Source organism: Electrona antarctica (assembly GCF_951216825.1).
Source record: "Electrona antarctica genome assembly, chromosome: 16".
In the NCBI taxonomy this organism is placed as follows: Eukaryota; Metazoa; Chordata; class Actinopteri; order Myctophiformes; family Myctophidae; genus Electrona; species Electrona antarctica.
This window is the reverse complement of record NC_136797.1, coordinates 39,509,850-39,523,454: the sequence shown is the minus strand read 5'-3', so window position 1 is coordinate 39,523,454 and position 13,605 is coordinate 39,509,850. Positions and strand designations below refer to the sequence as shown.

The 13,605-nt window shown below is 41.4% G+C and overlaps 1 protein-coding gene across 1 annotated transcript in view; it reads right to left on the bottom strand.

Moving 5' to 3' along the window:
• Window positions 1-871: 871 nt before the first annotated feature.
• The window catches only part of LOC306939255 (growth hormone receptor-like), a 32,228-nt gene continuing 19,494 nt past the window's right edge, over window positions 872-13,605 (bottom strand). Inside the window, exons 3-10 of the mRNA XM_079523811.1 lie at window positions 12,543-12,678; window positions 9,875-10,044; window positions 8,585-8,763; window positions 6,634-6,778; window positions 5,907-5,997; window positions 4,938-5,007; window positions 3,197-3,622; window positions 872-2,912 (exon numbers count right to left, since the gene is read on the bottom strand). Of these exons, the coding sequence (XP_079379937.1) occupies window positions 2,400-2,912; window positions 3,197-3,622; window positions 4,938-5,007; window positions 5,907-5,997; window positions 6,634-6,778; window positions 8,585-8,763; window positions 9,875-10,044; window positions 12,543-12,678 (1,730 nt within the window). The 3' untranslated portion in view covers window positions 872-2,399. The remainder of the gene's footprint in view (window positions 2,913-3,196; window positions 3,623-4,937; window positions 5,008-5,906; window positions 5,998-6,633; window positions 6,779-8,584; window positions 8,764-9,874; window positions 10,045-12,542; window positions 12,679-13,605) is intronic.

Genomic DNA, 13,605 nt, shown 5'->3' with positions numbered 1-13,605 from the left:
CACAACACTTAATATATGCTTAATAACGTGAGCTTAGCTTTTGCAGTAGTGGAAAAAGTACTCAAATTCTTCACTTAATAAGTATCAATACTGCAATATAGAAAGTAGTCCTGAATTCAAAATGTACTTGAGTAAAGTACAAAAGTATTGGCATCAAAATGTACTTAAAGTACCAAAAGTAAAATTATTCATTATGCAGAATGTCCCATTTCAAGTGTTCAAATGTTTAAAAATCTTTTGAAAATAGCAGATAGCAGCTATTTTCAAATGGCCAAAATGTATGTAGGGTTGAAGTGGTTAATGCATGTTTTGTAATAATATTCAATCAAAAAGTACAAGTACAATATTTGGAACCGAGGTGTAGTGGAGTAGAAGTAAAAGTACAAATACCAAATGGTACTTAAGTACAGTACTTAAGTAAATGTTCTTAGTTGTTTTCCACCACTGCTCTTTTGGCACCAGGAGGGAGCCTCATATGACGTCTCTCCCTTCTTGTCCGTCTTCTGTAAGCTATCCGTCCGGTCAGCAGCGGAGGGGTAAGTAAGCTATCCGTCTGGTTAGCAGTGGCGGTGTAAGCTATCCGTCTGGTTAGCAGCGGAGGTTTAAGCTATCCGTCTGGTTAGCAGTGGCGGTGTAAGCTATCCGTCCGGTTAGCAGCGGAGGTTTAAGCTATCCGTCTGGTTAGCAGCGGTGGTGTAAGCTATCCGTCCGGTTAGCAGCGGTGGTGTAAGTAAGTTATCCCTCTGATTAGCAGTGGCGGTGTAAGCTATCCGTCCGGTTAGCAGCGGTGGTGTAAGTAAGTTATCCCTCTGATTAGCAGTGGCGGTGTAAGCTATCCGTCCGGTTAGCAGCGGTGGTGTAAGTAAGCTATCCCTCTGATTAGCAGTGGCGGTGTAAACTATCCGTCCTGTTAGCAGCGGAGGTGTAAGTAAGCTATCCGTCCTGTTAGCAGCGGAGGTGTAAGTAAGCTATCCGTCCTGTTAGCAGCGGAGGTGTAAGCTATCCGTCTGGTTAGCAGCGGAGGTGTAAGCTATCCGTCTGGTTAGCAGCGGTGGTGTAAGCTATCCGTCTGGTTAGCAGCGGCAGTGAAGGCCAGAGGAGGTAGAGGTGGCGCTAGGTCGCTCTGCAGAAGGACCCTCCTCTATTTTAAGAGGGACGACATTCGACACTTCATGTCACCAAACCATGTCACCATTCACTCTCGGTCTCACTTATGTTCCCTATTTCCAGTGGCTCTGAATTCCTTGACGGGGTTCCAAATGGACCCTTTGGGGGCAGGGTCCTTGAAATAAAAAATACAAAAAAATCACACCTGTGTGAAGTGAGGGGCGCTCTTATCACCACACGTCATCATACATCATCTCATTCTGGCCCCACAATTTGCATCCTCACTTTTGTCTTCAACGTTTGTGTTTACACAAATAATGGGAATTGACTTTGTCTTCAATGTTTGTGTTTACACAAACCCTCAAAGCTGGACATAGGAGGGGCTAGCGCCCCTCAAAAATCACATTAGTGTGAAGTGAGGGGTGCCCACTGAGGCTTGTTTAACTGCTGTAAACAGACTGCACTCTCCACCGCTAACTCTTCCACCGCTAAATGGCATTAGCAATAGTTAGCACAGGCCACCATAGATTTGTTCTATTTTTTTTAGAACGAGAGTTGTAAGATGAATCCATGCCAGTACACTACAATAGAAACGCAGACCAGTGGCCAGCATTTCTATTGTAATTATTATTATTATTTTTTTAAAAGACGCAAAATTACGTCCTGGCACAGGGGGTTATAGTGCTTAAAACGTAACCTGTCGTTCCTTGGCTTGGATTAGGTTAAGTCATGATTATAATGTTATCAATTTAAGCCCCTTTAAAAATAAATTAAAAACGTCTTTGGCCTGGAGGCACTTTGTGAAAAAGAAGTCAAATCAGTACTTGGCCTAGAATTTGTTAAAAGTCCATAGAGTTGGCTGCCACATGACGTCACTTTTAGTGCCCTAAACAAACATTAAAAGTCCATAGACTTGGCTGCTACTCTATGTTTGTCAAAAATGCTCTAAACAAACATTAAAAGTCCATAGTCTTGGCTGCCATATGACGTAATTCCGAATGCCAGACGCCGAAGGGGTAGCGGCGCCCCTCAAATGTTTGAGAACCACTGCCCTATCAGAGATTAAAATAGGGTGCATTTTGCATCCCAAAAAGCAGTTTATAGTTAAGGGACGCAATAAAACAACGACCTCTGCATCCACGGGATGCACTACTGTACTCAGCATGGACAGTAATGTGGGACTCAAAAAATGTCCCAGGGACTCATTACATTGAAAACCTATTTACATCACTGCCCTATTCTACTCGTCCCTCCCCCGAATAATCCTGACTATCCACATTGCGTCACCAAGCCTACGGCGTTACGTTTCCCAGAAGGTCAGGCGTCAGGTAACCCTCTGGCGTGGGCATGGCTTTTGGCACGACCTCCCGCTGAGGGGGGCCAGGGGTCAGGTTGGGTGTCAGCAGGAGACTGTTGTGCGTGTTCACACCCTCCACCACAGTGTAGACGGGGGCAGGGGGGGGAAGCGGGGGGCGCGCGGAGGCCTGACTCGATTCGAGATAAGGAGGCTGGTAGTCCCCGAAGGCTTGAGACGCTGCCGCCACCAAGCTCGCGTCTTGTCCTCTCTGAAAGGGTTCGCCGGCGGTGTCCACCGACGCGGACAGTCTGGCGTTCATCTTGCCCACGTCCAGCTCCGAGGTGTAACCCGACGCGTTCATACTGTTGACCCGCTGAACAAACCCTTTCTTTATGCGTTCTTTCTCTGTCTCCATCTTGATCTTCCCTCTGTCGGCGGCGGCAGCGTCCGCCGTGCTCTCTTCCTCGCGTGCGAGCAGCAGCTCGCCGGACGCTCTCACCTCGCTCACCTGCAGTGTTGACATTTTGACAGCGCATTTTGATTACGTTTTAGTCTTTTGAGTAAATTTCCATTTAGTTTTAGCTTGTTGTGAGCTTGAAGATCGGCTATTTTGACTATAGAGAGTGACACCTGCACACAACCAAACTATTTGCTGACGAAATTGTCAGCATATTTAGTCATAGTTTTAGTCATCATAGCTTAGTTTTTAGTTAGCTTTTGTTTTCGTCAGTGAAAAATAGGCAGTCGACTCGACTTTTTCGCCCTAGTTTTTACGAAATTGACACTGCTCACCTGGGTGTAAACTTCCTCTCTTCCGCCAGGAAAGGCCACCAGAGGCCACTCCCACGCAGAGGCGGGGTTCTGGGCCAGGGAGGGGCTGGACGGGTCTGCGGCGAGTGCCGAGGTTTCCAGGCTGGACCTGCGACGTGAGAGAAGCGAGTGAAAGGGCAAGGTTTCCGCGTCGCAGCAGGGCATGTCCGGGTCGCAGCAGCTGGCGTGGCCCGAGTCGTCGTCCCTGAAACCGATGGACAGGGGCGTGCCGTCAGAGGAGGACGGCGAGCAGTCCACGAGACAGTCGGTATCCGCATCCGACGTGAGATGGTCGTTGGGCTCCTCGATGTCCAACTCGATGAACTCCACCCAGTGGTCGTTGTACAGCTCAGGTCTCAAGTCAGGGTGGTCGCCCAAGATCGAGGTCAACTCTAACAACTTGCCTTTCTGTAAGATAAAAAGAAAAAATATTAGTGATGCACGATATAATTGGTAGCGTATCGAAATCGACCATATCGGATACAAAAATTCCATATCGGTATCGGATCAGTCTAAAAATAATCCTGATCAATTTCACAGATATTGATGACACAATAATAATGTAACCGTCAATGGCTTTGTACTCGCAGAACAGCCAGTCTGCCTGTCAAAACAAAAATTCAAGTTCAAGTAGTTTAGGTAGGAACCAAAATTCTCTAAGGGGGAACTATTGTGTTCTGAGTCGTTTGTTTCCCCCCGGACATATTTGCGATACGCATATACATCAGCCAATGAGAAAACCAGCTGGACTACAGGACTAGAGGACTACTGGACTAGCTTGCACATCGATTATAGACTCGGCTTGCTATTGCATAGCAGCTGGTAAAAAAGGATTTGCCTGATGTCCGTCTTGAATTGATCCAAGGCTATGTCTGTATCAGAAATTAGTAATTACGTTAGAACTTTAGTTAAACTTTCATATTGACGCATTACTTCACACGGGTTAGCTTACATCTTGTACTTGAATGTTAAAGGTATATTCAGTGATTTCACTTAATTCAAATATCACTTATTTTTTCTTATTTTTTGGATAATCCTCCCTACTATAAAGTGTGCTGACCATATAAGGAGTTCCTCCCTGTCCCCAGTGAGCCACTGGAGTCAAAAAACCCTAGTTTCGGTTTGGGCATTGGGTGGCAAAGCTTTCATCCAATCAGGATGAGAGGGGCCTTCCTCCAATCATGATCGAGTGGGACGGGCCTTGGTGCATGTGCTGTTGGTCTGTTGTACTTCCCCCACTGTAGAGCGTGTGCATGTGCACAGCTTGTTACCAGGGCGGACCAGGGTTTTTTCCAAATCACTGAATGCTCCTTTAACATTATAATCCCTTGGTGTTTCATTAGCGCGAGGTTCCGGAAATAGGAAACACCTCGTAGAGAGAAAAAACACCATGCGTGAAACGCTACGATAAAGATGCAAGGATTTGGCCGTTATGCAACATGGAAGTAGCACAGCAGCAGAAAGAACGCCATTATGAAGGAATCGTCAGTGATGTGACATCATTGGTGATTCATTGGGCATGTGACGGACTTAACTTGTCTCCGCTGTTGAGAAGCACCCAGCTGCAGTCTTGCAGTGAGCTCTGATTAAAGTGTTACCCGTACGCGTTTATTTCAGATACCGCCTGTCCTCGTACCTTATAAGAGTATATTTTTTCACCCATTTTCACCCGTCAAACTCGGGAAAATGCATGGAATGTATAGATAGATAGTCGGTAAAATACCTTGAGAAGTTCTGGGTCAATTCCTCTGATTTTAGGTCCAGGAATCGGAGGCAAAAAGATGATCATCAACCTGGGGAGACAAAGTTAAAGCTCATTATGTCTTTAATCACTTTATTACAAAAGCAAATAAACCTATAATATTAATGGAATATGTCTGAGACAACAAAGCTAATTGTGGAGGGTATCCGGAGAACTCGCCAGTTTACCAACTCGCCGCGATTTCATGCATTTTCGATTCATAATTTCCAAAACAAAATGTGCTTACAGTTACAGGAGTTTTCACTACATGGTGTTATGAAATGTAAGCTTACCCTAATCACAGTAACCATCATGTCTTCAGTCATTTTTAAATTACTGTAGTCAGTACTAGTCACTTCAGTTCAGCACAGCTGTATTGTATTGTAGTATTGAATCGAGAATCATTTTGAATAGAGAATAGTTTTGAATCTGGAAAAAACATGTTTTAGAATTGTTTTTATAAAGTAAAGTAAAGTAACTAGTAAGTAGTTACTTTCATAATTTAGTAACTAGTAAAGTAATTAGTTACTTTTTCAGACTAGTAACTATAACTAATTACTTTTTAAAAGTAACTTGAACAACACTGCTTACCCATTAAGACCTCAGGACCCTATTCTACAAAATGTCTTCTAAATCCTTTTCTATATCAGTAGTGCTCAACCTGTCAAAGACCCCAAATATTATCGGTATTTGGCTGCCGACCTCCATCTGAAAATATGTTGTTCCAGGGAGTAGGGACCCCCCAGAAGCAAAGATTTGAGTTAAAACGTTTGCTGTAAAACAATATATATACAAAGATTTGCACACGATTTTTCAAAAATAGCAGATCTACAAGCGATGCACTGCCAGGTTCCAGGTCTTAATATTGTTAGAATCTCATTCTATCCTTGTCAGTACTTACACATACTGTAGGTACATTGCGTGGCAACAATAGATGTTCAAGTGTCTTACTTTTGTTGCTGGGAGACAACGATCAGCATTAGGATGCCCACTAAACACAACCCAGCAAAGACCAGCAAGATCGCCACAGGAAACCTAGAAACTGGGGTTAATAAAACACAACCACACACACACATGCACAAAGATGCGCACACGCCCGCAAGTGCACAGACACACAGACACACAGACACACACACACACACACACACACACACACACAATATTGACAATGGTTTTCACGTTTCCTAGCAACATGTTACATTTTGAAACCTGGCATCTACTACAACACATTAGAATGGTAGACAATCAGAGAATTCTGACAGAAACACAGTAAAATCCTCAGTGGCGAATTTAAACTCTGACAGTGTACACGCTAGAGCAGCAGAGCTGCTGTAAGTGAAATGTTTTAACTATTGTTAAGTTAAAGCTCTGTTTTGAAAGAATAATCACTGCTAGACTGTGTTTGTTCAGTAATAGTCACACCTCTTTAGAAAACAGAACATACATTTTCAGATCAGGATACCACTTTTATCCATTCAGAAAAGAGCACAACACAAAGATAATTTATCAGCTTCAACGTTATAGTGGTCCACTCCTGTTACTGAATAAACAACACTCAATAGTAACTGATTGCTATTGCAACACAAGATCGATGTATGACTAATTTTAACAAATAATAAAGAAAATACCTTTAAATGAATACTGAGTATTTTGCTGTGATATGCTGTGTGTAGTTCACCTGTAGAAGGCACAGAGATGAATATGGACTCGCTGAAATTTCCAAAGTATCTGTATCCCAGCATCTTGCATCTCACTCTGACCTCGTGGCTTATGTTGGTCTCAAGGCCATAAATCGAACGTTGTGTCGTTTTCTCAAGGTCAGCCTGGGGAGTAGAACATAGAGTTCTCATATATCGCTCTGAGAAATCACTTGACACTCGGATGACCAACAACAACAAAGACAAACATTGCATACCAAAATAGGGTAAACAACGCATCCCCTCGAGAGGTGATAAGAAGCGGCCTGCTCACTCCTCATGCAATGCGAGGAAGCATGAGCTCAGTTCGGGGCTCTCCCCAGGTTGGCAGAGGGACAGTAGCGCCCCGGGATTATAAGCCTAGGCAATTGGCACCAGGTGAAAAATGTTGTTACAAAAGTTGTGGGATTTTTTCCATGTATTTCGAAGCTTGATTTGTAAACATTATGATCTGTACAATAATGTGAAGTAAATCGAGTGAATAACGTCTTGTAAAATACACAAGGTTACAATAAAAAGTTGAAAGAAAACAACTCAAACAAACAAGGATTACTGTTGAAACCGACGTGAAGTTAATAAGAATTCTTGTATCTAATTTACCTTTATTTAAGCAATTTAATAGAGCATAGTTCTCATTTACATGGTCTAGTGTATAACAACAAGTAAGACGCGCGAACGCGGGAAGCGAACGCAGCTCGTAAATTGCAAAAACAATTAGAATAAATTACGTAATTTTTTAAGGTTTTTTTTAAGTTATTTTTCCTTTTTAAGTATTTTTTTTAAGTTAATTTTTTTTTTAAGTAAATTTTTTTTTAAGTTAAGTTTTGTGTGTGCGTGCGTGCGTGCGTGCGTGCGTGCGTGTGTGTGCATGTGTGTGTGTGTTTTTGTGTGTGATACAGCTGCGCCCTCTGGTGGTGGGCGGGTGGTGTTGACAGACACAGACAGACAGACATGATCTGCTGGGTCTCATAGTAAATGCTCACTGCGTTCGCAATCACTGCGTTCGCAATGACCTGGGTTTTCTGCAAACCTGCAGCTACAGCTACGAAAGTTATCTTTACTTTGTACTGAAAAAGAAAAGATAAACGAAAGCAAACAACCTTTATCTTTACCTGGAAAAAGATAAACAAAATCAAATAAAAGTGAAGCTGTAGTAATGCAGACCTGGGGTTATGTGGGAGTTGACCTTACTTCATGTATTACATATTGATGAATTAGGTGGAATAATCCTTGTTCAATAAATATGTTTTAATATATTATTGCATTGCATGTGGAATTATTTCAATGAATGATCTTACACAAACTAAAATTTAAAAATGTAAAAAGGAAACTATGTTGTTGCTTTGATTTTCTGCACTTGATCTAATGTGGCAATGTCTAATCTTACTTTGAATGTTTAACCAACAGATATGTTTCCTAGTTGACTCTGGGTGCCACCAAATTTATCAACAATCTTTTGAAAATAGCAGATCTACAAGCTTGCAATGTGCATTGTGAGCTTCTAGATTGGCTATTTTCAAATGGCGAAAATGTATATAGGGTTGAAGTGGGTAATTTATGTTTTTAATAATCAAAAACTACAAAGTAAGAAGTGACTAAAGTTTTCAAATAGTTGTAGTGTAGTAATAGTACAATATTTGCCTCTGAGGTGTAGTGGAGAGAATGGAAATACTCTACTAAAGTAAAAGTTCCTAAAGAATTATCTATTGTTTAACTATTCTTTTTTTTAAGGAATTCAGAAAATTATTAAAACAGCGAAAATGAGCCACACACACACACACACACACACACACACACACACACACACACACACACACACACACACACACACACACACACACACACACACACACACACACACACACACACACACACACACACACACACACACACACACACACACACACACACACACCAAATGAATTGACCCACCACTGTCCAGAGGGTGGCGTTGACCCCGCGGTACTGGACCTCGTACTGCAGGGTCATCCAGCCCATCTGCACGTCGGCAGACTCCGGGGGCTTCCAGTTCACCAGGATGTCAAAGTGAGAGCCGGTGAGACCCACGTTCAGCAGGGTCCAGTTCAACCCCGACGGAGGATCCGGCCTCACTAGAAGGAACAATAGATACAAATACTGTTCAACTGTTCAACCAGTTCAGTGGTTTTCAATAGCCTTTTCATATCAAGGACCATTATTTATTCAGCATTTGAGCCACAGACCACCATTTCATGAGATTTAGCCTCGCAGACCCAAAACGAAATGATATTTTGGTATCGTTGGATAAGATTTTAGTCCACAATTCCATGCTGTATTGATGTTGGTACCATAGGAGAGATAACAGGCAAACGTTGATCGAAATAACAATTCTTCTACATTATCTAATTGTGTAGACTTCTTGGAAATTAAGTAATGCCCGATGTTTAACAATAATTTAACTCTTGAGAGCGTAAAATGAAACCAAATCAGTTTACGCTTTCAAGAGTTAAAGATCTATAAAAGGTCCATTTGGTTACCAACTCTCCATCATTTAGCTGGGGACCACCTGGAACCCCCTCAGGGACCACTAGTTGAAAACCACTGCTTTAGTTAGTTCTCGGAAAACACACCGAGGGCAGGGACCCTAATGACGATGGCTTTAGCTTTAGTACATTTACAGTGTTTCTTGGTTCGGCATATAAACAACTTTACAGTAACAAAACGAGAAGTTAATGTGGTCGCTGAATCAAAATAGCGGAAGAAATTTGGTCGCTGGGTATGATTTACATGGTTTAATAGTTGGGGATATAAAGCAATTACAGCAACAAAGCGAGCAGTCACTGTGTGGTCGCTGGGTGGAAATAACGTCGAGACTAGGGATGGGACGATATATGAAAATTACATGTCACGATGTGGCAAAAATAATTGCGATTAAAGATAATAATTTATCTTAAATTATTAAAACGTAAAATGACACTTTTGTTAACAACTTGAACCAACAGCATCCCTATTCTGGGAGGAACGTTTGCCAAAGACTTGGCAAATTGATTTGTGTAGAGTGAAATAAGAGGGTACAAAATGCACTCTTTACCAGGCATAGAGGGTTTAAGTGGTACTGAATTTGCAGCTCAACAAAAGCCAATCACTAGTGTATGACGGAGGACAATGTCACGATTAATTAAAATCCCTGCGATACGATTATCGTGAGTGTTTTTCGTCCCATCCCTAGTCACGCCTGCTCACCAATGTCCTGAATCAGGAAGTAATCCTCGTCGTACAGGACGGTCTCGTCTTGTGAAAGTAGCCGGACGCTGTATTTTGTCCAAACGGTCGTGTGGTTCTCGTTGAAGAAGCACTCACGGGGCCGGTCAGCAGTGTAGTGAGGACATTCAGACCATTCATTGTCCGTTATCCTGAAAGGGCAGGAAAGACAAACACGGTCTGAAACAGTGGTCCTCAAACATTTTCATCTCAAGGGGGTCCTGAAATGTGTATGTAGTTGGCTGCAGACCCCATCTGAAAGGATTTCAGGTTGTTTTGAACATTTCTTTTGTTTTTAATTATTCAAAGATTTTCACAATTCTTCAGGGTTAGTATTTGGTGTTCTGAAAGATTTTGTGCCAGGGAACTCCATAGGAGAATATTTGTGTTGTTTGAATTTTGACATTCAAAAAAAGAATAATTATACAATACAAAATTCTGTATTTTTTTTGTTGTTTTTCATTTTGCTGGGGACCACATGGAACCCGTTCAAGGGCCCCTGTGGGTCCCTGTCAGACCCCACTTTGAGAACCACTGTATGTGGGAGAGAAGAATCAGGCGACAGAGGATAGCACTTCAGTCACTGAGGATGCACTCAATGGAATCCCACGCTCTACTGCAGAATACCTACACACTACTACACAGTAAAATCATCTGTGTCCAATTCAAGTGTTAAATTACCCTACCGGGTCCAATTCATTTATTTTGTACACTTTCAGAGATAGCCACAAATTGATAAATTAACACTGAGGATTTTACTGTGCAATGTCAGACAACCGTGTAAAGAAGGTTTTAAGAATAGAGGTTTAAAAATAGCGGAAAATAGCCGTTATACAACGCATCACAATGTTTATAGTTTAAAGTTATTAAATATGTCAGTCATTTCTTTGTATATTTAGGTTATTTGTCATATCTGCCCTGTGTAATTTCAAAGCCTAAAAGCCAAGCAGAAATGACATTTCTTTATTCATACGTTCCAGTGGTCAACGACAAAAACAATAAAATCATTAATCACAATTATTTTGATGTGACAATAATCGTCATGTAAAATATCCTAATTCTGACATCCCTGTAGATCGGCTAATTTTGGTAAAGGGATTGGGTGTAGAAGAGGGGGGAAAGGCAGGGGTCTAGTATAGATTCCTGGGGGGAATTCTGGTCAACGAAGTATGTACGGTAATGATAACTGCAAAGAATGTATCATTACCAATTTCATAAGCAGAAACCCTGCTCTCTAAATGAGTGGCTTTTTGTTCAAATTCCTCCCAGGCATATTTACCCATTAGACTAGCGTCCCTAGATTTCATCTTGTGTATTGTAGCTGTGACCACTGTTAGATAAGTCTTAATCTCAACAATGCACACACTTGTAGTGCAAAAGCAGTTTACGCTGGAATACTGCAATCATTCATGCGTACAAAATCTGATCATTTACTTGTTAGCAACAGAATTATTATATATTTTCATTTTGTTTCTCAATGTTTGTACAAAATTGCTGAGCTTGTAGGTCAGCTATCTTTGCATGATACTGTCACACGACAATAGGGACAATAGGGACTTAACAAATGAACAAATATGAGATAAAACATGAGGATTCTAGGTTTCTGACCGACAGTGAAGATATGTTGGTAGTTCTTTAAAATACACACATTTGAAACAGGCCTATTTTTACGGCATGGTCAGGCCCCATAGAACAGTGTTTGTATTTATGTGTCTATGGACCGACAAAAGTAGACCCATCAAAGGCCACTCACTACAGTACATGAAACAGTGTGTGGGGTAGCTCTCTGTATCAGAGAATAGCTACACCATTAAATGGCACTGCTGGAGTGAAAGATTTATTCACAAACACCTGCGGAGTGATTTGTGTGGCTTGATTTCTTTTACACACTAGCCTTGGTATCGTCCTACTGGTAGCTAAAGATTGGACAGGGAGGCCACGCCATTAGACGTTTGTCTTGTTTCAAGTTTCTCATGTATCGTGAACTTGTAATTTTTCATTTAATTCTAAAATGACATGCCCAAAATAGGGATACCAGGGTGGGAGTGGTTAACACACATTTCTAATCTTAGATCTTTATACAGTATTTCAATGTACGTTCAGGGAAGCCTATCTCGGAACAAAATATGCAATTGTATATATCATAAATGTATATGATATAGATAGGCAAACCCAGTATTGCTCAGTGGTTTAGGGAGCTGTCATTGTGTCTTCCTCTGGAAAGAATCACTTATACTTTGAAAAATAAACAAGAGATGTTTGATAAGATATGGGGACGGTTTATCCAGTATATTACGGTTAATGATTTATCTTATTTAATGGTGGAAACTGAAAATGTTTAAGTGTATTCTCTGCAGCTATTTGGTCTTGTGGCCATAAGGACTCTGTTGTTGTTACCAGTCTAAGTGCCCTTATTTTATTTTAATATACTGTATTTATATGTATATACTTTATGTTTGTTTTGTTTTGTTTTTTTGTTTTGTTTTTAAGTAATTGTATTGTCTGATGTATTATGTATTGTTCTGTTGTATTGTCTGTTTGTACAAAAAAAAGAAAAATGCAATAAATATATTGTTTAAAAAAAAGATGTATATGATATCATATTGAAAAATCGTTCTCCAACTAAAGGCTACTTGGTTTATACACTCACTTTTTATTTATGTAGAATAAGCGGAGATTGCCCGGCTCCGAGAGGTTCTGGAATGTTCCGACATTCCATCTGCAGCGGAAAGTCTCCATGTTCGCAGAGACACAGCCTGTGAGGTGGGGGCGCTTCTGTGGGACAGCTGTAATGAGATATGATACGGAGGAGAGAGAGAGAGAGAGAAAGAGAGAGATTATTGTCCTTTGTTAACTAGGGTTCATGCTCACTCTGCTCAATTTAATCCAATCTCGCACTTGTAAATCGCTCTGGAATAAGTGCCTAAATTGAAAATTGTAATTTAAATTGTAAAGAGAAAGAGAGAGAGAGATACATAGATTTTGTTCTATAATAACACACTCCCTAACTAAACTAAATGATATCCTTATTCTCCTCAACGGTTGTACTGCGATATCCTGCAGGTCCACAATACACAATGTGCTGTTCACATGTTATCACATGTACGGCACAGATCAATGTATCTGGCAAGGGAGCATGTATGTATGACGTGTCGTGTGCACTTCAGGGTGGGAGCACTGCATGTAACATTACCAGTGGCGTGCACAGACATTTAGAGGGGCAGGTGCTCAAGTTAAAAAAGGGCACCTTGTGCAGCGCGTGGAACCGGCCGGTTGCCTTAATCCATTTTGGGCGGGAACCCCTTTTGGTGTTAGCATTATGTTATGCTTTAGCTATTTAAAAATAGCAGATCTACAAGTTCATAGCGCGCCACCGAGTGGCGCGCTATGAGCTTGTAGGTCTGCTATTTTTTTTAAAGAAAAAGAAAAAAAATAGTTTTTTTTTTTTTTTTTTTTCAAAAGGGCACATTGCCAAAAGGGCAGGGGGTGCTCTAGCACCCCCTAGTGTCTATCTGTGCACGCCACTGAACATTACTCAAGAGAGCAGAGTAGCATTGCCCGAGGGGTACGCACGCACTGACAGCTGCATTTTCCTGGAAGTCTCTTTAACGCCCCTTCACATGCATGCTCAGTCAGCTCACTACAACGGCTTTCGTGGAAACAGTTTGTTCTCAATCTGTCCTCACAGGAACCCTCCTCGACATACACAGAAA